General features: G+C 39.8%; 1 protein-coding gene across 1 annotated transcript; it reads right to left on the bottom strand.

The window, feature by feature from the left end:
• Positions 1-5,538: 5,538 nt before the first annotated feature.
• On the bottom strand, positions 5,539-18,308 carry SNRPC (small nuclear ribonucleoprotein polypeptide C). Its single transcript, XM_004424243.2, has 6 exons — positions 18,213-18,308; positions 17,825-17,867; positions 13,394-13,502; positions 10,882-10,971; positions 8,558-8,662; positions 5,539-5,892 (listed from the first exon to the last, which is right to left on the bottom strand). The coding sequence occupies exons 1-6, from the start codon at positions 18,218-18,220 to the stop codon at positions 5,768-5,770; spliced, it is 480 nt and encodes a 159-aa protein (XP_004424300.1). The 5' UTR covers positions 18,221-18,308; the 3' UTR covers positions 5,539-5,767.
• Positions 18,309-23,793: the final 5,485 nt, after the last annotated feature.

Below are 23,793 nucleotides of genomic sequence, written 5' to 3'. Positions count from 1 at the left end.
TATGCAAACAAGAAAAGGTAATTTTATAGAAAACTCAAGACCAAGAGGGTTGAGTAGCAAAGATACATTATTACTGTCTATAAGGATTCTTGACAGTAGTTTCTAGTTTGTGGTAGCTGTGACTTTTTAAAACAACTTTATTGAGGTATGATTGAATACAACAAAGTGCACATATTTAAGGTGTACCATTTTTAAAGTTTTGACATATATACACAACTGTGGAATCATCACAACCAAGACAATGCACATATCCATCACTCTCAACAGCTCCAGCTGTTTTGAGCTACACTGGCCACCCTGCTGTTCCTCCAATACAGTAAGTCGACTTCCACCTCAGGGTCTGGAAAGCTTGTGTCCCAGACACCTGCACCACCACCGCCACTTCCTTCATTTCTTTCCCACAGAGTCATCCCTGATCTGGCACTCCCCATGCCCCATACATGCTTTATTTTTCTTCATGGCACGTACCACCCAACATTGGTATTTTTTATTTGTTTATTGTCTGACTTCCTCTTTAGAATGTAAGCTCCATGAGAGGAAGGACTTTGCTTTGCTATTGTGTTCCCATCACTAACAACAATGTCCAAACTCAGAGCAATATTACAGAATGTTAGACCTGAGGTGTTTTCTAGCAGGACAAGTTCATCAATATTACTTTCCTCCTTGGGCATCTCTTTTTATCAGTCAGGTTAGGTTTAGCTGCCCCTAACAGAAAACTCAAAATAATACACGACTTCAATAAAAAAAGATGTTTATTTCTCTTTCACATAAAAGAAGTCTAAGGTAGGCAGTACACAGCAGCTCTTCAATCACTAGGGACCTAGGCTCCTTCTGTCTTGCTAACACCATCCTTAGTTGCCAATTCATGGTCTAAGATGTTGCTTGCATTTCAAACATCATATCCACATTCCTGTCAATAGGAAAGAGAAAGGGCAGAAAACAGGCATGTTCTCTCTTGCCATATGGCCTCACCTAGCTACAAGCTATGGGAAGTGGGCTATTCATCGCAGATGGCCATGGATCCAGATAAAAATTGGGGGTTCCATTATTATTACAGATAGTAATAGATACTGAGGTGGGCAATTACTAATGTCTGTCTGCCACTCTAGGCTCTATTATGTCACTCTTCTTTTTGTCCCTCTTTACATGCGTCACTCTACCAGCAGAGGCCTGAGAGATAAAAGGGATGAAGGGGGCGGGGGGAATGTAGCATTTGAGTACAGAGGTAAAATTCTTTGTCCTTTTACTTCTTTGTTCTTTCAACAACCATCCCCCAAAAGAACTAGGATGTGATGTACAGGCAAACAAAAGGGCGGAAGGATTAGAATACCTGTTTCTCAGGGTCACTGTGAAAGATGATTAAGTACCTACAAAGGCTTCCTATGCTGTGTTCAAAGTCTTATCATTAGATGAGGACATAAGTCACTGGGCTTTTCTTAATTGGCAGCCGGGGAAAGATACTTATTCAAAAGGAACAAGTATGGAGAAATTGGACAATCACTTTGACAGATGATCAAAATTACTATCACCACCGAGGGGCAGATGGACCCTGTGTGCCTGCCAACAGATGTGATATCCTGGGGACACAACTGAGGATGTGACCGGAACGTAATCAGAACAAAACATGAGGTAAACCTAAAATTAGGAGTGAGGAACATTCTATTAAACAAAAGCTGGTGAGACTGTCCGTGTCATAAAAGGCAAAGAAAGGCTGAGGAATTGTTCTGGATTAAAGGAGACTAAGGAGATGTGACCAAAAAAAACCAAGTACATGATTCCAGAGAGGATTCTGCACAGGAAAGGGAAAAAAATACAATCCCAATGTTGGATCAATGGACAAAAATAAAATATGGTTAGTAGATTATTGAATAAAGGTTATATTTTCTGAGCTTGATAACTAACCCATGGTTGTATAAGAGCATGTACTTATCCTTGAAAAATACACACAAGTATTTATGGTAAAGGGCATGACATAAGCAACTTACTCTCAAATGGTTCAGAAAAAAATATATAGACAGAAAATATATTTAGAGACAGAAAGAAAATAATAAAGCAAATGGGGTAAAATGCTAATAGGTAATTCTGGTCAAAGGGCATATAAGTGTTCTTTCTACAGCTCTTGCAACTCTTCTGTAGGTTTGAAATTCCCCCCAACCCCTAAAGAGCAAGGACAATAAGCAACATTCAGATTACTTTATTCCTGCATTTGTCTGATGAACTATTCTAGTTGCTGTATTTGATTCTGTGCCAAAAAGTCTAACCTTTAAGCTTTCAATTGGGAGGGAAAGAAATGTTTCCAATTAGTTAACATTTATTAAGGTTTTCATGAAAAACAATATACCAGACAAGCCTTCAGGACATTTCTGTTAGAGAAACCTAGGTACACCAGGCTTTTTTCTCCTGTTCACCAAATGTATCTAGGAGCCTCAAAGATACTATCTGATGAAGGTATGTAATTGGGACAAACATTTAATCACTACTGGACTTTTTCCATACAGGATGACCAAATTAGCCTGCGGCTCTATGCAGGGATTCTGTTTCTCATGCAACTTGGAATCACGGGGACTGGTATTCTGAAAAGCCATTAAAGCCATGGCAGTGGCAGTGGAAATGATAGCTTGGACTTTAACTACACTCTTGATGGCTTTGGATCTGCCCACAGAAAAGGAAGCAAGTATGTTGCCCCTATCTACACTAACTTCTTCAATTCTTGATATTTAGTAGTATTCTTGTTTGCACCTATACAAATTCTCACATTCTAGTTTATTCATATTTTAGAATTAAAACCAGATGTCTTGGGGCCAGCCCAGTGGCTTAGTGGTTGGGTTCACGTGCTCTGCCTCAGCGGCCCGGGGTTTGCCAGTTTGGATCCTGGGCGCAGACCTACGCACTGCTCATCAAGCCATGCTGAGGCAGTGTCCCACAGGGAGCAACTAGAAGGATGTACAACTATGACATACAACTATCTACTGTGGCTTTGGGGAGAAAAAAGGAAAAAGGGAGGAAGACTGGCAACAGATGTTAGCTCAGGGCCAACCTTCCTCAAAAAAAAGGCAAAAAAACCCAAACAGATGTCTAAAGGCATGAATCAATAACAGTTTGTCTTCTTCACAGCCTCTTGCAAAAGAAATGTCTTAATAATGATTCATTATAATAGTTTGCCCTAGAAGGAATTAATAAAAATACAGAAAGAGCCTTCTTAAAACTATTTATTCCTATTTTTGTTCATTGTAGTTAACGCTTATTAACCTTTTAAGTCATCATATTGTTTTCCTTAAACTATGTAAAACACTTTCTTCAAAGACTAGAAATGTTTTTGGATTGGATATTCAACCTTAAAAACACACTTTAGAAAAAGCTTCCTTTTAGGAATAGACCTGGGTTGTTCCTAAGTACCTGAGGTTATTTTAAAAACCTAAATAGGTATCTGTGGGCTTTCTGTGTGTGCTCGGAGCCTGACAGAGCCATCCAAACCGGAAACTTGCTGAGTCACATGAAAGCTCAGTTGGCAAGGTTTCCCCAAACAAACTCTTAAGTCTGCAGAAGATTTTAATGACAAATCTGAGCTATAAAAGTCAGATATATAAACTCATTTCTGAGAGTTAAGTCCTTCTCAAAAAGATATGACAATGAGAAAGCAAAAGGTAGTTATAGCAAAGGCTCAGACCAGGAAGTTGACTCAGCTTCTACAGAGGCTGAGCATAAACATCATCTCTTTGTCAGGATCTCTAACCTCTTGTTTACCTAGATAGGGTGGTTTATTTGCCTAAATTAGCCCCTCTTCAAAATACTGACAAGTTTCTAAAAAAAAAAGGCAATACACCTATTGCCATTTCAATTTTTAGCTACTATTACAAATCTTTAAAATATTATAAACACACACACACACACAGAGCTATATTCTTGAGTAGAATAGATCCTAAGACAAAGTTTTCCAAACCCATTAATAATCAAAATTTCCTAGGGGGCTTTCCCAAAATGCAAATTTCCTAAGCCCCAGCCCAGATATATTGAATCAAAATCTGGAATCTTTATTTTGAAAAAGGTCCCCCATGATTCTGATCATCAGCCAGGCTTTAAACTGCTGGTTTAGGGCAGCCTCTGCCATAACATCACTGTAACAATAACCTCAGATGGCAAAGGAGATTTGTTTTGTTTTTAAGTGGATAATGATTCAAAATCCAAAAGATACAAAAAGGTAACAAGCCTTTCTCCTTCATCTCTGTCCCTTAGCCACCCCTTTACTCTTCATGGGCAACCAGTATTACCAGCTGCTTGTCTGTCCTTCCAGAGATCCTTTACGCACACACAGGCACATACAGATATTTCCTTCAAAAAAGGATAGTAGTGAACGATACATGGTTATGTGAACAAATCAAGATGCAGAACAAGGTGTACCTTGGAGATCTTTCCCCATCAGTACATAGAGCCTCCTTATTCTGTTTTAATCTGCATGGTATATAATAACACTTTGTGGATGTATCATACTTGATAAATTATTCCCCTTCCACTGGATATCTATGTTATTTCCAGCCTTCTGCTGTAATGCATAATCTTATCATTTAATATATGTGCAAGTCTATCTATAGGATAAATTCCTAGACACGGAAATGCTATGTCAAAGGATACAGGTACTGTAATTCTGATAGATATTGCCAAACTGCCCTCCCCAGAGGTTATAACAATTTTCACTCCCACTTGCAATGTGAAATAGGAGTTTAGGTTTTACACTGAGATCAATATGACCAGTGCCAATGGCTTACTTTCTAGATGCTTCCCTGAAAATATCCTTTTTTGTGTGTGTGTGAGGAAGATCAGCCCTGAGCTAACATCTATGCCAATCTTCCTCTTTTTTTTTCTGCTGAGGAAGACTGGCCCTGGGCTAACATCTGTGCTGATCTTCCTCCACTTTTGTGGGACGCCGCCACAGCATGGCCTGACAAGCGGTGTGTCGGTGCACGCCAGGGATCTGACCCGGGGCCGCGAGCAGCGGAGCACGTGCACTTAACCGCTACACCATGGGGCCAGCCCTGAAAATATCCTTTTATAGCCCAGTGATACAACAAATGACATTCTGAAGACACCTTCTATACCACGGAAATCTGCATAATTTTACCATTGCTATTAGAAAGTTTTCTATCTGAAACCCAAGAAAAAGAGGAACTGAGAGAAAGGAGAAGCTAGGTTAAGGCCATTCTTGCCATTCACTGTGAAGTCTTTTCCCCTACTTCGGCATAAAGGACTTAAAATTTTCCACTTATTATATAAAATGTTATTCATGTGAAAAATTAACCAACTGTGCTGTTTATTATTTTAATCAACAAAAGCTCTACAAGTCTTAGATTTACCAAAGTCTTGCACAAGAGAACTTTACTAAATAAAGGCAGGGTGCCCAAAGGGATGCACTCTATAGCTAAGGAAAAAGAATGTCATGCAGAGGGCATGCTAAAGAGAGAAGGAGCTACAGAAACACAATTGGAATGCTTCATCTCCTTTATAATACACAAAGAATACAGAGGGGAGAAAAAAGGGAACACATTTTTAACTAAAAGAGCTGACAATTTTATTTTCACATTTCACAATACAAATGAAAATTGCTTTTTTGTGTCCCACTACTCCCCTCCAAATCTATTCCCTCTTTGATAGGAAGGGGGAGCAAGTCTTCCTTATCATGCTGTTAGAAAACACCCAGAGTCACAGCACCATGATCTCCTGGTGAAGTAGACCAAGTAACATTAAACTGATAGAAAGAGGCTCCCCTCTCTCCTTATCTGTCTGGTCGAGTCATTCCTGGCCGAGTAGGTACCATCATGGGACGGGCAGGCGGTCTCATCATTGGGGGCCCAGGCATCATTGGCATGTGGCCTCCCATAGGTGGCCTCATTCCAGGAGCTGCAGGACAAAACAAAGAAAATGAAACAAAAGGAGTCAGAAAAGACTACTTATGAGAGACCTTGATGGGACTTCAACTAAAGACAAAAAAGTAGCCCCCCCTGCAAAATGCTGGAAAAAAGACATACTGGACAGAAGAAATGCAACAAATTCATCACATTTGTAAATTACTTAGACATTCTCAAACAAAAAACAAAAAGGTCAACACAAGAACCATATGGGAATCACGATCTAATGATAGTAAGGGGGAAACTATTAATAGACTGCTTTCCAGAAACCACCACTGCTTTCCAGATACTACTTCCCTAAACTGACCTTTTTTCTCACTCAGGGAAATTCACAACTAAGTCACATGTTATTCAGTCAGTTCTTTCAATCAGTTCTATCCACCATATAACCAGGAGCTATTTCATGAATGTACACAGGCACAGAGGACAATCTTACCACTAAGCGTTTGTTCGGAGTTGTAGGAAAGGTGAGCAGGAGGCCCATGCTGAGAACCTGTTAGTAACCATACTTAGCTCGAGTCAAGAAAAATAATAGGCAATAATGTGATTTATAACAATTAGCACACACACAAAAATCTGATTTTTCTAATGCATTTTAGAAACTATTAATGAAGTTTTTAAAGTGTCCCATCAATATACCAGCCAATTAAATGAGCCAGGGAAGGGAGGGCAAGCAGAGAGGTGGAGGCTGGGGAGGAACACAGGCAGCTTCATGGAATTGGTAACGTTCTACTTCCTCAGCTGGGTGGTGGGTTCACAGGTATTCATTTTATTATCATGCCTCATAACTTTCATGTTACATAACTTCTTTTTAAATATCAAATTCTACCTAATTATTTATTTTTAACTAAATCATTTTGATTAAAGGCTTGCAATAAATGGTTCAAGAGAAAACTATATTCAAAGTTGAATATAGCCTTATCACAAAAAGTAAAACACAAGTATATGAAAAAACAAAAGATCCAACAGGTACAGAATTTTTTTTAAGATCAATTTCAACAAGAACAGAGAATAATACTCAACTTCTAAACACCTTATTAAAAAATCCCACCCTAACATAACCTGTATTCAGCATTTCTTAGAGGAAACTGATCTAGACCAAAGATTGAAAATGTGGCAGGCAAAAACTTTTTTTTGGTCTCCATAGTGCATTTAATTCAATTAGTTGGCAACTAATAAGTCTAATTACTAATAAGTAAGTCTAGATTCCTTTTTCCAACCTTTTATTATGGAAACGTTCAAACATCTATAAGAATAGGAAAAAAGCATATAATGAACATCCATGTACCCATCATCCAGCTTCCACAATCATCCACCCATTGCCAAATGTGTTTATCTTATCCCCACCCATTCTTATCCCTGCCCACCCCCCAACTACTCAATTATTTTAATGCAAATTCCATAATCTTATTATTTTATTCTGGCTAAAAACAACAATACACTAAGGAGAAATGGCAACACCAAGCCTGCATCCTCAAATGTCAACCACAGGCTGAAGCTGAGTTCTAGAAGCCTTCTTTAGATGAGTCATGCATTCCTAGACGACTCACCAGATCCCTAACCCCTCTAGGGATTGGAGTTTGTGACCCTGATTTAAGAATGCAAAAGAAGCCATCTAAGTCACTTTGATTGTGTTTTGGGTTCACAAGCCAGTAAGTCAGGAACTCTTTTTATCTATACTCTCCCATCCCTCCAAGTGATACCCCCAGTAAACATACGGAATGCTTTTGGCTAGGAAGCTACTCTAAAACCTTTGCACCTTGTCTTACCAGGTAAATCGTAGGCTTTTTATGTCAGTTGTATTTATTCTAATTACATAATTTAACTATTCTGCAAATCAATAAAATATGAGTGTAAAAAAAGAATTGATTCTATTAAAACTAAGTTGATACTTATACTCAGGCAAACATCCCCAAAAAGTGCTCACAAATTTGGTGGGCAGGACGATCATAAAAGATTGGAACTAGATTGCCTCACGAGGTCTCTAACCACTTCAAAGAAAATGAAACTAAAGTTGGTAAAGAATGCATTATGGGTATGGTTTATTGGTTCATGGAAGAAATATATGGTGTTCTAATCAGTAGACTCGCTATCAAAGCAAAGGCCTTAACCATGTATCAGAAAAATTTGCAAATTAATGTACATTTATGTTTATATTAAAATAAAATGTTTGAAGTGTAAGTTTTCTCCCTTTCCTGAATAAAAGACTATCACATCTAAGACCTTTTTCATATACTAATTTGGCCTAGTTAACCTGCAAGATTAAATCAGCAACAGGAGGTAGCTCTGCTCCAAATCAAAACTGAGAAAAGTAGCAGCACAAGTATACATCTACCCTTCCCACTACCCCCCAGGGGAACAAGCTCATCTGCCTTTCTCTTCATTATAAATAGCCAAAAGTCAGGAGGATGCAAGGAAACAGGAGGGAGAGAGAAGAAGAAAAAAAGAGGCAGCCTTACCCGGCTTTTAGTAGTACAACTTCTTTGGATATCATCTAGTTAGACTGACAAACCAAATATTTCTTTTCCTTTATCATTATAGATTCACCAAATATAATTTGTTGCAATAATGCATCTAGACAGCTAATTAAGAATTCCATTTAAATGGAGAACTAAAACACAATGGACTATCCCAGAAGGAAAGAGATTCAAACTTACCAGGTCCCACTGGCATCATCCCAGGAGGAGGAGGACCCATCATTGGCATCATGGGAGGGCCTCCCATGTGAGGTGCTGGCATCATACCAGGGCGAGGAGGACCAGCTGAAATAACGAATGGGGCCTGAGGTTAAGATATGCTTATGTATTAACATTTTTCTCTTCTTAATGAAACAAATAGGGCCTCATGATATGGTCCAAATTCTGTAACAAAAGACTTCTTATCGTCTTTTATAACAGTAGATACACAAAAATCAGCATGACACAAATCTTTAGTTACTTTATGACTCAAAAGCAAGAATAAGCCTGCCTAGACACAAGTATAAAATGAAGTCAGGTTCCCCAGGCTAAAAAAATTCCAAGAGAGTTTAATTTTTAAAAAGGGGGTATTATACCTTCTATAGAGCTCCTAACAAAAAAGCTAATGAACACTAGCCACAAGTACCTCATTTCAGATCTTTAAAAAAAAATTAAAACCTAGGTTTAAAAGATTCTTTGGAAATATGAAGATGTATAGGCAGAAGCATTCCTAACAGTATCATTTACAATATCAACAATTTATTTATTTATTTTTATAATTTTATTTATTTATTTTTTTTCCCCCAAAGCCCCAGTAGATAGTTGTATGTCATGGCTGCACATCCTTCTAGTTGCTGTACGTGGGACACAGCTTCAGCATGGCCGGAGAAGCGGTGCGTCCGTGCACGCCCAGGATCGAACCCGGGCCGCCAGCAGCGGAGCCCGTGCACTTAACCGCTAAGCCACGGGGCCGGCCCTCAACAATTTATAACAACTTAAATGTCTAACAATAAGAAAATGGTGAGGTTGGGCCGGCCCAGTGGCGCAAGTGGTTAGGTGCGCATGCTCCACTGTGGCAGCCCGGGGTTCGCCGGTTCGGATCCCAGGTGCACACCGATGGACCGCTCATCAAGCCATGCTGTGGCGGCGTCCCATATAAAGTGGAGGAAGAGGGGCCGGCCCCGTAGCTTAGTGGTTAAGTGCGCGCGCTCTGCTGCTGGCGGCCCGGGTTCGGATCCCGGGCGTGCACTGACACACCGCTTCTCCGGCCATGCTGAGGCCGCATCCCACATACAGCAACTAGAAGGATGTGCAACTATGACATACAACTATCTACTGGGGCTTTGGGGGAAAAATAAATAAATAAATAAAATTAAAGTGGAGGAAGATGGGCATGGATGTTAGCCCAGGGCCAGTCTTCCTCAGCAACAAAGAGGAGGACTGGCAGATGTTAGCTCAGGGCCGATCTTCCTCACAAAAAAAAAGAAAAAGAAAAAGAAAATAGTGAGGTTAATTATGGTACACTCATACCACAGACCATTCTGCAATTAAAAATAATGGAGTTGAATGCCAATCAGTCAGGATAGACAGAGAGATGACCTGGGAGCTGCTGTAAGCAGAGGCCTGACCAGGTCCCAGGATGGCAGGAGCCCAGGAAGGGTTTGGTAGGCCATTAGTGGTCCACTTGCATTAATGTACAACTATTGTAAACAGCCTAGTTCTCTGTGTTTAGACCCATGATTACTTATAGGAGTAAGGCTAGGTTTCTGAGTTCAATTGCAATCTGAACCCTTCCAGGAGAGTCAAAGAACTTATGGCCTAGTTACTCAATTTCCTCCTGTCTGCATGCAGAAATAACAAACCTTCCCAGAAAGGAGAGGTCTTTGATCCACTCCACTTTCAACTATCTAATTCTTTTTTTTTTTTTTTTTTTTGCTGAGGAAGATTCACCCTGAGCTAACATCTATGCCAATCTTCCTCTATTTTATATGTGGGTCACCACCATAGCGTGGCCGCTGACGAGTGGTGTAGGTCCACACCCAGGAGCTGAACCCAGGCCGCCAAAGCGGAGCGCACTGAACTTAACCACTAGGCCATGGGGCTGGCCCCCAACTATCCAATTCTTATCTTTCACGAGGTATATATATTGGTGTTAGGTGGGTTAGAAAATAGGGAGAAAGACTGAGGAGTTTATCAGCTACTTCAATCCTCCGGTGTTGTGTTCATAACAGTAAATAATGTACTCAGCAATACCTCTTCATATATTAGCTCATTTAATTAATTCTGAGCTTTCCATTGAATCTTTCTCAGACCCACACTTGGGATGCCACAAATACAATAGCCTAGTAATAATGCAATCAGAAGGTAACTCTAAAGATATTTCAGAAATTATACCAATAAAGTTATTTTCTATTACTATGTATTCATTCAATGAGCATTTGAAAGCCAACTGTGAGATAATCTAACAAAATCAAAGGATAATCTGCCCAGTTACACCCCTTAAGATAAAAACTTTATAAACTTACGGAGACTAGGAGGAGGTGGGATCATTGCCCCTGCAGGAGGAGGAGCAGAGAATGGAGTAGGAGGTATCTTTCCTTGTTGAAATGCAGCAGCTTTGGAGAGAGTGAAAAAAAAAACAACACAGTGAATAAGAATTCAACAACCCATTTACTAAAATAACCACTTTCTTTGGCTGAATTAACTATGGGAGACTGGAGTGAAAACCTCCCACCTATCAATGACTTACCAAGAGAAGCAGTCATCTTTAATCTATAGATGTGGTTTATAACCAATTCAAGTCATTCATAGCTTTGTTTGAAACATGTGCAATACCTACCCAAAGGCCAAGCTTTGTAAAACTTCAACCCTTCCTATATATGCTCTTCTGAGTCAAAACAATATACCGTTTTGGTTTAGCAGTTTTGAAATTAATGCACTGAGTTAAGAGACATGAAAGAAACAAAGATTTCAAAGCAAGAGCCTGCCCTGAAGGAGATGATGATCTTAAAAAATGTCCAATATAATCGACTTAATTTTTCTTTCAGACAGTATGAGTCACAAATGAAAACAAAAGAAACTGAAAATCATTTACATTTGGTTTTAGAAAGGATCACAAATAAATACTAAAATACACACTCATAAAGTCTATTCCTGAACGTAAGCCCTACCCAATTCAGTGCAGTCCATAGCCCAGGCAGCCCCCCACTCCACTCCATCCCCACCAGTGCCAAGGAGGTCAAACTACTCAAGTAAATCACTGATAATTCATAAGGACCCGATCCAAAGAACTGACCTACAGCAGAGATTTAATAACAGATATCCATATTCCTCTGAACAGAGCCTGTGCTCTATAAGGAATCATATCCCAATAAGGGCTTTTCCAGTTAAAAAGGCACCTCCCACATTCTGTGTAGAAGGACAGCTTACAAAGATTGAAGAGGGAGTGGCTAAGCCATTGGCTCAGTAGCAGACTCAATGTCAACATAATCATGGATATCACAAGGTGTGTCCCTGAGGGCTCCCCTCCTCTCCTCCAAAAGTCTCCCACCCAAAATGTTTACTTGGGGCCAGCCAGGTGGCGTAGCAGTTAAGTGCGTGCGCTCCGCTGCAGCGGCCCGGGGTTCACAGGTTTGGATCCCGGGCATGCACCGACACACCGCTTGGCAAGCCGTGCTGTGGCAGCGCCCCGTATGAAGTAGAGGAAGATGGGCACCGGTGTTAGCCCAGGGTCAGTCTTCCTCAGCAAAAAGAGGAGGATTGGCAACAGATGTTAGCTCAGGGCTAATCTTCCTCACACACACACAAAAAAAAGTTTACTCATCCTAAATTCTTTTGTTGCATATGAAAAATAACTAAACGAATATAATGCCAACCATTAATGCCAAGAAATTTCTAACATCTTTTCAAATAGAGAAAAAAAAGATTACATTATAATTTATTTTTTCAAATGAAATGGGACAATCTCTGAGATTTGCTCCTTAATAATCCAGAAGGGAGAAAAGGAGGAGATGAAGGTATTCAGTGGCTCTCAACCAGAGGCAATTTTGTCCCCTTGGGGACATTGGGCAATGCTTGGAGATATTTTTAGTTGTCACATCTGGGAGCTGCTACTGGTATCTAGTGGGTATATGTCAGGGCTGCTGCTGAATATCCTACAATGAACAGGACTGCCGCCACAACAAAGAATTATCTGGCCCTAAATGTGAATAGTGCTAAGTTTGAGAACTTTGGTATAAAGTAAACAAGACTGTTGCAGCTAGGTGATGGGAATGAGGGCAGGGGTGGCCATGGGAGGTTCACTCATTAAATCTTTCTATTTTGTTTGAAATTTTCCATAATAGTTTTGCTTTTTTAAAAAAATCACATCACAAAGTCCACATCTGCCTGCCAGCTCTGAATACAATGAATGATTAAAAAAGGCCATGTTTCAAATACACCAGGACAATCTAACGTAGAAACACAACATCTCCTTCTGTCAGTGCCTTGGACTCAACTAGCCTAAATAACAACAATGTTCCTAATTAAACAAAAAGAGCATGGCATGTACGACAGGGGTCCAAAACATACTCAGACTATTTTCACATAAGTTACTTGCTTTTTGACCAGTTACCTTTCAGGACTACCAAGGATAAGAAACTCAAAGTCTCTCAAACTCTTTGAAGAGAACTACAAATCCACCCCCCACCTCTTCCTACTATAACAGGAAAACAGTTCTAAAAACTATGGATCACGACAAAGGAGGTTTTACATAAATTTGCAATAAAATCTGGTCCACGTCAATAAAGAATATTAGGCAACTCATTCTTCTCTGCTCCACTTCCCAGTCTAACCGATAACTGATTGATCTAACCTCAATAATTAATATTAATGTGTTCCTATATCCCTGGGAAACCAATGACCTTCCACTTCTTTCATTCAATAGAATGCTCCTATTTATCATTCAGAATGAGTTGCTTCGGTGAAAAACAACAGAGAGACAGGGACAAGAAAGAATGGGACCATTCTACCACATCAGAACAAGAGACTGAAACATACTTGTTTTGTCAATCAGGCTCTGAGCCTGCTCCTCCATCCATTTCTGATAGTAGTCTTTCACATTCTCTTTGTGTTTCCTACCACTGCAGTGTGTCTTTCTCACAGATGGCTGCAAAACAAGAAGGTCATATCAGTCACAGAAACACATTTCCAAAACTAGAAATTTTATAAAGGCTTACTTTTATATTGGTAGCCTGGCTACCTTCAGCAGCTTTAGCTGGGAGCTAAAGCATCACTTATAAACATTATCCAACAACGTATTGTGGTAATTTATCTATTGTATTTATTATATAAACCAGGGGTCAACAAACTATGGCCCATGGGCCAGCCACCTGATTTTGTAAAATAAAGTATTGGAATACAGCCACATTCATTGGTTTATGTATTGCCTATGTCTTCTCTCTACAACGTGAGAGTAATTGCAACAAATACTGTATGCTTCACAAACCTAAAATAATCACAATCTGGTCCTTTAAGAAAAAGTTTGCAAACTCCTGATCTAGAACACAATGCCATTTTAATGCCCTTTCTTAGGTCATTTCATGGCAAAATAATATAGCTTACATACATTTAAATAATACTGTTTATGAGAATATATTCTTTTAAATGACTATGAGTCTAGAATACAGACTCTATATGAAGCACATACAGACTTTTGTCTCTAGCCCACTAATCCTTTTGTTCTTTCTTTAACAGCTTTATTGAGGTAAAATTAACATACGATAAACTCCATACCCTTAACATTTTGTGTTTCTAAGTTAACATTTACCATTTATAAAGTGCCAGACATTATGCTATGTATTTTATAAGCAGTGTCTCCATCTTCATAAAAATCACATGTGCATGGTACAATGGAGTACTAATCATAAAGAACATATCACTTACACATGCAAAATGGATGAATCTCAAAAACATGCTAAGCAAAAGAAATCAGACACAGAGAGTACACTATTATAAGATTCCATTCACATGAAGTTTTAAAACCAGTAATACTGATCTTTAGTAATAAAAACCAGATCAGTCAGGGCCAGGGGTGAAGGAGACTGCAAAGGAATACAAGGAAACTTCCTGAGGTGATAGAAATGTTCAATATCTTGATGTATACATCAAGTTGTAATCATTTGACAAGTCATCAAACTGTCCACTTAAAATGTGTTTAACTGAACACAAATTATAATTCAACAAAACTGACAGAAAAAAATCCCAAGGGTATTATCTCCTATTTATGCTTAAAGACTTGTCTCAAAACACACAGCTAGTAAGCGGCAAGCCAAGGCCTGGAATCCAGATCTCATTCAGATGCTCCTCATGGCTACCTACCTACCTCCTATTTGTATGTCCTCTCTTCACATGATTGCTTCAGCGGCGGCAGATATGACCAAGGGCATGTGACCAAAGACTGTCTTTTCACAGTCTACATTAAAAAATATTGTTCCCTGTCTTCCAAACCACTGTTTACACTAATACAACAATGATGGCTTAAGCCTAATAACAAAATTATGCCTAAGAACCAGCAAAAGTTCAAAAATTACAGCACTGAATGTTTTATACATTTCAAAGTCCATCACAGGGAACTGCTTCAATCACCACAGAAATTTCGTACTATTTTCAAAAGACATCATGTTAGAACAACTGTATTACAAGGGTTCCTAATGCTTCTCATAAAGAGATACTTCTCAATTCTCTGAATTCTGGCATTAGCAAGATGAGTGCTGAAAAAGGATAGAAAGGCATAGCCCCCTCACTAACAATTTCAGATAATTATAACTGGGGGATTGACCTAGAGAAGGGATTAGGAACAAACAAAACAAAACAACAACAAGACTGGGGATCTATAGGCAGGCTACTACCAACACCAACATAATGGAGGGGTCTCCTCCAGGACAATCTATAATACGATTCAGAACTATTATTTCCTCAAGAGGAACCACCCTACTTACACATTCCACAAATACATTAATGCTGAACTACATTTGACTATGTGTTAGAAAGAATTCCAAGTGAAGTGAAAACATAGAAATCATTGGCTGGGTTCTTGCAGCTACTATTCAAAATGACAAGATGACCAAGAGTTTTGATTTAATCAGGTTTCTGCACAGTCAGCAAAGTAGACAGCTGCAGTTCTCAAGATGTGGCCCACTGGGGCTGGCCCCGTGGCTTAGCGGTTAAGTGCGCGCACTCTACTACTGGCGGCCTGGGTTCAGATCCCGGGTGCGCACCGAAGCACTGCTTGTCCGGCCACGCTGAGGCGGTGTCCCACATACAGCAACTAGAAGGATGTGCAACTATGACATACAACTATCTACTGGGGTTTTGGGGAGAAAAAGGGGGAAAAAAAAAAAGGAGGAGGATTAGCAATAGATGTTAGCGCAGGGCCGGTGTTCCTCAGCAAAAAGAGGAGGATTGGCATGGATGTTAGCTCAGGGCTGATCTTCCTCACAAAAAAAAAATTGTGGCCCACAGACACCTCAGGGTGTCTTAGACCCACCTTTCAGGGAGTCTGCAAGGTCAAAGTAGTTTCATAATAATACTAAGACATTACTTGCCTTTTTCAACGCATTGACATTTGCACTGATGATGCCAAACTCCTGGCACTTCGGAATGAATCAAAACAATGGCAACCCAATGTATTAGCGATCAATGTTATTTTTCAACGTCATAACACTCACAGGGGGAAAAAAGCCAGTTTCACTAAGACTATCCTTGATAAAGCAGTAAAATTACTAATTTTATTAAATCTCAACCCTTGAGTTCATGTCTTTTTAATATTTGAGTGACAAAACAGGAAGTATGTACAAAGCACTTCTGCTGCATGCCAAAATATAACACTATTTCAAAGAAAAGCAGGCATGCAAGTTGTGAGCTCTACTAGCTGCCTCATTGATAAAACATCATTTTTACTTGAAAGCGATTGAGAAACAAACTGGTGATTCAAACTTCTCAAAAATAAATGAAGCAAGCCTGTCACTTCAAGGAAAGCAACTGATAGCATTTATTGCCAACGATAAAATTTGAGCTTTCAAACAAAAATCAGAATTTTGGAAAACCTGACCTGCCACCATGAGCTTGTCAGCTTCCCAATACTTAAAAACTATTTCTGATTAGACTGTGACATTAATGAATGCGAATTTTTATATTATATAATCAAATGTGTCAACACTTGGAAGACCTGCATAACTGAGTGAACTAACATTTTCCAAATGACCAAAGCATGTTACAAAATCACACATGATGAAAGATACACTCAAAGCGCAAGACAGACCAGTGAATTTTAACGTAACAGAGTATGGAGCGTTTGATATGGTTTCAGATTCCACGCTGCAACTAACCACATGTTGAGTTTTGGTGCAGTAATGTAAAGTACTAAAGAACATCTACAATTATGTAAAAAGGCTATTAAAGTTCTCTTTTTTCCAACTACATATCCATGTGAAGCTAGATTCTTCATATACTTCAATCAAAACAACACAGTGCAACAGATTTAATGTAGAAAATGAGAACCTAGCCATCTTCCTTTAAGTCAGACATAAAGAGGTTTGCAAAAAATGTTAATGCCATTCATCATACTAAATTTTTGTTTTGGAAAACAACTACTTTTTACTTTCAAAATGTTATTTGTGTTACAAGTAAAAAATCCCTTATTGTTCCTTTTAAGTGAATTACTAAGTATTTTTTTAAGTTTTAATTTCAAATACAGCAAATATTAATAGATATAACCCACTAATATTTTTTATAACCCAGTAATTTTTAAGAGTGTAAAGGGACCATGAGACAAAAAAGCCTGAGAGCTGCTGGCACAGAAGCCCTGGAGTTAAGGCTGTTAGGCTCATCTTCCAGCTCTATACAACTTACTAGTTTTCTAACATCAGGTCAGTTATTTAACCACACTCTGCCTCAGTTTCCTCCTCTGTAAAATGGAGATAATACTAATCTTGTAGGATTATCATGAGCATTAAACAAAATGATACATGTAAAGCATCTGGAACACTGCCTGACACACAATAAATATTCAATCTTATTTGCTGTTATTATTTGGTAAGCAGTTTTTAATAAGATCAAAATACTCAGTTTCAAATTTAGACATTTCTTTCCAATTTAATCAATCAAATATTTGAGTGCCTGGACACTAACATTTGAGCTTTAGGACACTTTCCTGGAATTTTACTTGCTATATAAATTTCTTTCATCTGCAAACTTGCTAAAGCTTTATTATTTTGAGTTTCCACTGAAAACACTGACTGCTGGAAGCCCAACAACTTCAAATTATGAAGACAGTTACAGGAAAGGTGGAAAAATAAATACCCCAAATTATTTTCTCCAAGCAGTGGAGAAACTTAAACCTCAGCGGATGAAAAGCACAAAGTTATACCTTAAAACATTTTTATTTATTACATATAAGATTTCTTGAAACTGAAAAGAAACACTACTTACAGAGTCATGGGTGAGGTATGTATCGCAGTAGTCACAATAAAACCTGGAAAGAGATGCAACGTAGAGAAAAAAAGATAACAACCACTTAATAGATGCCCATCCACCGAACTGCTGTTCTTTGAAGGTAAAAAACAAAATAAAAGACCTACTCAGGATTCGAAGACGTCAAACAAAGTGTCCAGACACAATTCAGGCTTTTTTGTTGCCTTATGCGGAGTCGACCTCCACCCTCTAAAAGGGGTTTCTAGAGCTCCTAGTCTCCCTCCCGCCCCCAGACCCTCTCGCTTCCCTACAGGCTTCAGGGGCCAGAACCTGCTCTGCCCTACCCCACCGGGCCACAATTAGTGACCGGGACCGCGAACACCCCCAGATTTAAGCCCCCACTCACTTGGGCATGATGCTCTGCAAGCCGTTGGCCACTCCGTTCCGCGCCGCCCGGAAATGACGCACACAGCCAGCGCCGACGCCGGGAAACCGACGAGTCAAGCGCGACTTCAGAAACCCTAACAGGTCATCCAATGAGCCTACCGAGCTGCGCTGCGACGGCTTTACCCGCCTCTAAGGGGAGCAAGGGGCGGGACTTTTCCGTGTCTTCCTCCACCTATAGGAAGGCGGGAAGGGGGAGGACTAAGGGTCCCTACGAGGTTCAACCCGCTCCCATTTAATCTTGACTCCTGATGCTTCCGGAAGCCTGTTCTTCATTCTGTCGACGAGTATCTAATGATTGCTTGTTCTGTGCCAGGCGCTGCTATAAATGCTGAGACGACAGCAGTGAACAAAACAGACAGAAGTCCTTGCCTCATGAAGTTGACGTTCGAGTTGGAGAAAACAGAATAATAAAGTCAATATGTAGTAGGTTAGATGGAGCCAAGTACTGGGCCGGGGAGTGGGGAGGTGGTGGGGAATGAAGCACGGAAGAGGGGAGTTCAACTTTAAATAAGACAGTCGGAGGAGGCTTGCTGAGAAGGTGACAACTGAGAAATAATAGGTTTCTTAAAGCAATAAAGCCAGGTGCAAGCAGATTTACATAGCATCGCTTTTCTGAGTCTCGTTAGCCCCAGGAGATAGTAGGATCCCTAGTTTCAAGTCTCATCTCACCGCTTTCTAGCCGTGCTGCTTGTGCAAGTTATTTAATCTTTCTGAGCCTCAGTTTCCTCATCTGAAAAAGATAATTTTTGTGGGGTTTAAGGAAGAGTTAAAATTGAAAATGCTTGCAAGGTGTTTAGTACAATGTCTGTACATACTAAGCCCTCCACACGTGGCATTTATCTTTACGTAAGAGGAAATTGATAGAAGTAACTTGTCCACAGATATAATCTGTTCTAGCAACAAACCAAACTTCCAGCCTGGTCTATCAGACTCCAAAATAGCCTGACTCCTCTTTCAGAAAAAAGTAAGTGTTGGGAACTGGGGAAGAGGGGCTTTTGATTCTTCTGCTCCACATTCTCTGATGGTGGAGTTGCAACCAAAATAATAATAATTGCTACTTTATTTGAATGTTTACTATTCAAAGTATACTGTTCAAAGTATCCTAGGTGCTTTAAATGCATTAATTAATTAATTTTTTTTATAACTTTATTTATTTTTCCCCCCCCAAAGCCCCAGTAGATAGTTGTATGTCATAGCTGCACATCCTTCTAGTTGCTGTATGTGGGACGCGGCCTCAGCATGGCCGGAGAAGTGGTGCGTGGGTGCGCGCCTGGGATCCGAACTGGGCCGCCAGCAGGGGAGCGCGTGCACTCAACCGCTAAGCCATGGGGCCGGCCCAGCATTAATTTATTTAATATATTCACCAACCCTGTTTTCACATTTCAGATGAGGAAACTGAGCTTTAACAAGGTTAACTGTACCACAAAGATTACTTCCTGGTCTTAAATGAAAAGTTAACTGCACAATGAAGTTATTAGGCGTTCACCACTTTATTACAGTGGTAAATCTTAGCATTATTAATGGTGGAACAATCAGATATTATGTTTACCCTGCTGGGATCCCAACATTAAGTAGACACCATCGACTATGACGTATTCCTACCAAAAATGTTTAACTTGAGTCTAATCAAGTTTATAGGATAAGCTAGAGAATCAAGCTAAAGGAAAGCAAAAGGCAGCAAACAGATTCAGACGATGGGACATTCTATAGGACAACTGGCCTCTTTGCTTCACAACATCAAGAAAAGGTGTCATTCTAGATTAAAATATTTTAAGAGACAAAGCAACCAAATGTAGTGTATGGTCCAGGATTAGATCCTAGTTTGGACAAACCAGCTATAAGGGACATTTTGGGGAAAATGTCTGGGCCTTAATGTTGCAGTTTTAGAAACCCACCTTTGTGCAGGTAGCCTGAGTTGATTCTTCTCAAAGGGATGGATTCATCAATCATGTTTTGATTTTTTCCGAATTTCTCTCTGTGCTGATCCTGGGCCTGTTTTGCCCTCAGATCTATTCCTCACCTTTCCCCTTATCTGTTCAGTATGGCGGTAGTGGGCTGACATGAAGGCTGCATGACCTGGACTCCTGTGCTGGTTGGCTTCCAGGCTGAGTTGCTGGGCTCTATAAATGGGAGGCACTTTTGGAGATTGGAGGGATTGAGGAAGAAAACAGAGTATCCTCACCCCTACCTCACCCCACGCCCCGGCCTCAAGTTGTCTCCTCCCACCTACCTGGCTCCAACTTCTAGCAGATGATCCCAGCCCCTGGGCTCTGGTAACATGACATCCTTCTTCTGTTCCTCCAGTGTAAGGGTGGCAGCAGCTTCTTGGTATTGCTCATCTCTGGGCTACTTCACTGTTCTCTGTTTCACTTTTTAACTCTGCCAACACTTAACCAGTTGTCTGAATAAAATTCTCTCTGTTTTAAATACTTAGAATGGTTTCTGTTTTCCAGGACTCAGAAGGGCACTTTACCTCCAAGTTCCAAGGAATATCTCTCCCATATCCTGCCCATGGGCCCTATTATCTTGTAAAGCAGTGCTTTTCACGTTTTTCCTCTGAGTTTTCCAAACAACTGAGAGAATTCATTTGTTACCCTCATTCCCCCAGGTCTAGGGTCAAAATCCCAAGTGCTTACCTGAGCTTGAAAAGCCCTTGAACTCTTGTGTGGTATCTTAAAACTCACGGTGTTTGCAATATGATTCATAATACATCCATGTTTTTCGTTTTTTCCTGAGGTATTTTACACTTAAAATGTATTTTATTTATTTATTTTTGAATAGGTAATAAATATACATGGTGCAAAATTAGAAAAGCACAAAAGAGTATGTTCCCCAGCCACACGCCTATTACCATTTTCTTACATATCCTTCTGGAGATAGACTATGCATATGCAAACATAAACATATGTTTCCTAGTTCTATTTTACAAATGCATAGTATTTCATTGTATGGATATAATTTAGTAACCAGTCCTCTACTGATGAACACTTAAATTGTTTCTTGTCTTTTGCTATTACATTGATGTTGCAGTGCATAGTTAATTCACACATATGAAAGTATATTTGTAGGATAAATTTGTAGAAGTGAAATTACTGGGTTGAAGAGCTTTGCGTTTGTAATTTTGAAAAATACTGCCAAATTGCCCTCCATTGTAGTTATATTTGAGAGTACTTTTTCATCTTTTTAATCTGATAGGTTAAAATGGCAGTTATAATTTTGTGTTTCTCTTATGAATAAATTTGAATATTTTTCATATGTTTAAGAGTCTTAAAGAGTCTACAGAGTCTTCTATGTAGACTGCCTTTTCATGACCTTTGCCCCTTTATCTATTATATTAATCTCATCCTTTTCTTTTTGATTTACAGAGAACTCTTTATATCTTAAGGAAATTAACTTTGCCTGTAATATGAGTTGCAAATATTTTTCCAATTGTTATTTGTCTTTGGCTTTATTTGGGGTGATTTTTATCATGAAAAAAAATTTTTTTTTTTTTGTGAGGAAGATCAGCCCTGAGCTAATATTCTTGCCAATCCTCCTCTTTTTGCTGAGGAAGACCCGCCCTGAGCCAACATCTATTGCCAATCCTCCTCCTTTTTTTTTTTTCTTTCCCTTTTTCTCCCCAAAGCCCCAGTAGATAGTTGTATGTCATAGCTGCACATCCTGCTAGTTGCTGTATGTGGGATGCTGCCTCAGCATGGCCCAACAAGCGGTGGGTCAGAGCGTGCCAGGGATCCGAACCCAGGCTGCCAGTAGTGGAGCATGCGCACTTAACTGCTAAGGCACGGGGCTGGCCCCAAGAAAAAAATTTTAAATTCGTATGTTGATTAAATTTATTAATCTGTTCTTTTACAGTTTCTGGATTTTTTTTTTTTTTGAGGAAGATCAGCCCTGAGCCAACATCCATGCCAATCCTCCTCTTTTTGCTGAGAAAGACTGACTGTGAGCTAACATCTGTGCCAGTCTTCCCCCACTTCATATAGGATGCCGCCACAGCGTGGACTGACAAGTGGTGCGTCGGTGCGCACCCGGGATCCGAACCCGGGCTGCCAGCAGCAGAGCACATGCGGTTAACTGCTACACCACAGGGCCAGCACCTGGTTTCTGGGTTTTATGTCATACTTAGAAAGGCCTTCCCCTCTCTCAGATTTTTTTTTAATTCTCTCATATTTCTTCTAGTTCTTTTATTATGGCATTGTTTTCATGTTTCTATCTTTTATCTGTCTGGAATTTATTTTAAAGTGAAGAGTGGGGGCCGGCCCTGTGGCTTAGCTGTTAAGTGCATGCGCTCCGATGCTGGCGGCCCGGGTTCGGATCCCGGGCGTGCACCGACGCACCGCTTCTCCAGCCATGCTGAGGCCGCGTCCCACATACAGCAACTAGGAGGATGTGCAGCTATGACATACAACTATCTTCTGGGGCTTTGGGGGGAAAAAATAAAATAAAAAAATAAAATAAAATAAAATAAATAAAGTGAAGAGTGGAATAGGGACCTGACCTCATTTTTATTTTCACAAACAGCAATCCACTTATCCCAGTACCAGTTGTTGAATAATCCATGGTTTTTCCTATTAATTTGAAATTCTACTTTTATCATATACTAAATTCCTCTTTAAATTGTGTTTCATTTCTGGGCTTTTGGTCTGTTTCATTGGTTGGTCTGTTAATGTGCCTTTACCAACTGTTATATTTGTTACAGTTCATATCTTATCTATGGTTATTTTAACATAAAAATATTTTTCAATTACCCAGTTAAATTACTTAACTTTATCCCTTCCTGAAAAAAAATCCTACAGCAGTGACTCCTGTGTTACATTTGTCATGTGGTTTGGCACATCCTCTGGTACAGTGTTGTATATCACTGTAGGGTAGAGTTGCCAGCTAAATACTCAATGTCCAGTTAAATTTGAATTTCAGATAAACAATCAATAATTTTTAGTAGAAGTATATCCCATGCAATTTTTTGTTTCTATATCTGAAAACCCTACTATAGGGTACCCTACTAAAAATAATTCTTTTAGTTACATGTAACAAAACCAACTTAGACTAGCTTAGGCAAATAGGGACTATAGAGGCCCAGAAAGCTGGGACACCTAAGGGTAGATTTATCTTCAGGTATGGTTGACCTAGGGTCTCAAATAATGTTACTTGGTCTCTTTTTCTCTCCATCTCTCATCTCTGCTTATCTGCTTCTCTTTGCACATTGGCCTTATCCTCTTACATTGCAGCGTGGCTTTCTCCATGCAACCAGGTAAGACAGCCTCAAAGATCTCTAAAATTCCATTCTTCTAGCACCATAATGCCAAAAGCGAGGGAGGGGCCTGAATGGCCAGGCTTGGGCCAAAAGTCCTCCTTGGGCAAGGATGGGTGGGAAATTGTAATCAATAGTCCCACTCAAACCTCAAGGAGTGAGGGAGGAGTACCCAAGAGTTGGGGGAGTACTATTTCAAAAGTACAGAAAACTCAACTCAAAGGAAATGCCAGTTTAAGGTGGTAATTTCCATTGTCCCCACCGGAGGACTTGAGTCCTTAGTGCCTTAATA

The sequence above is a fragment of the Ceratotherium simum genome, chromosome 13, assembly GCF_057802395.1.
Source record: "Ceratotherium simum simum isolate JZ-2026a chromosome 13, ASM5780239v1, whole genome shotgun sequence".
In the NCBI taxonomy this organism is placed as follows: Eukaryota; Metazoa; Chordata; class Mammalia; order Perissodactyla; family Rhinocerotidae; genus Ceratotherium; species Ceratotherium simum.
This window is presented reverse-complemented; position numbering and strand designations above follow the sequence as displayed.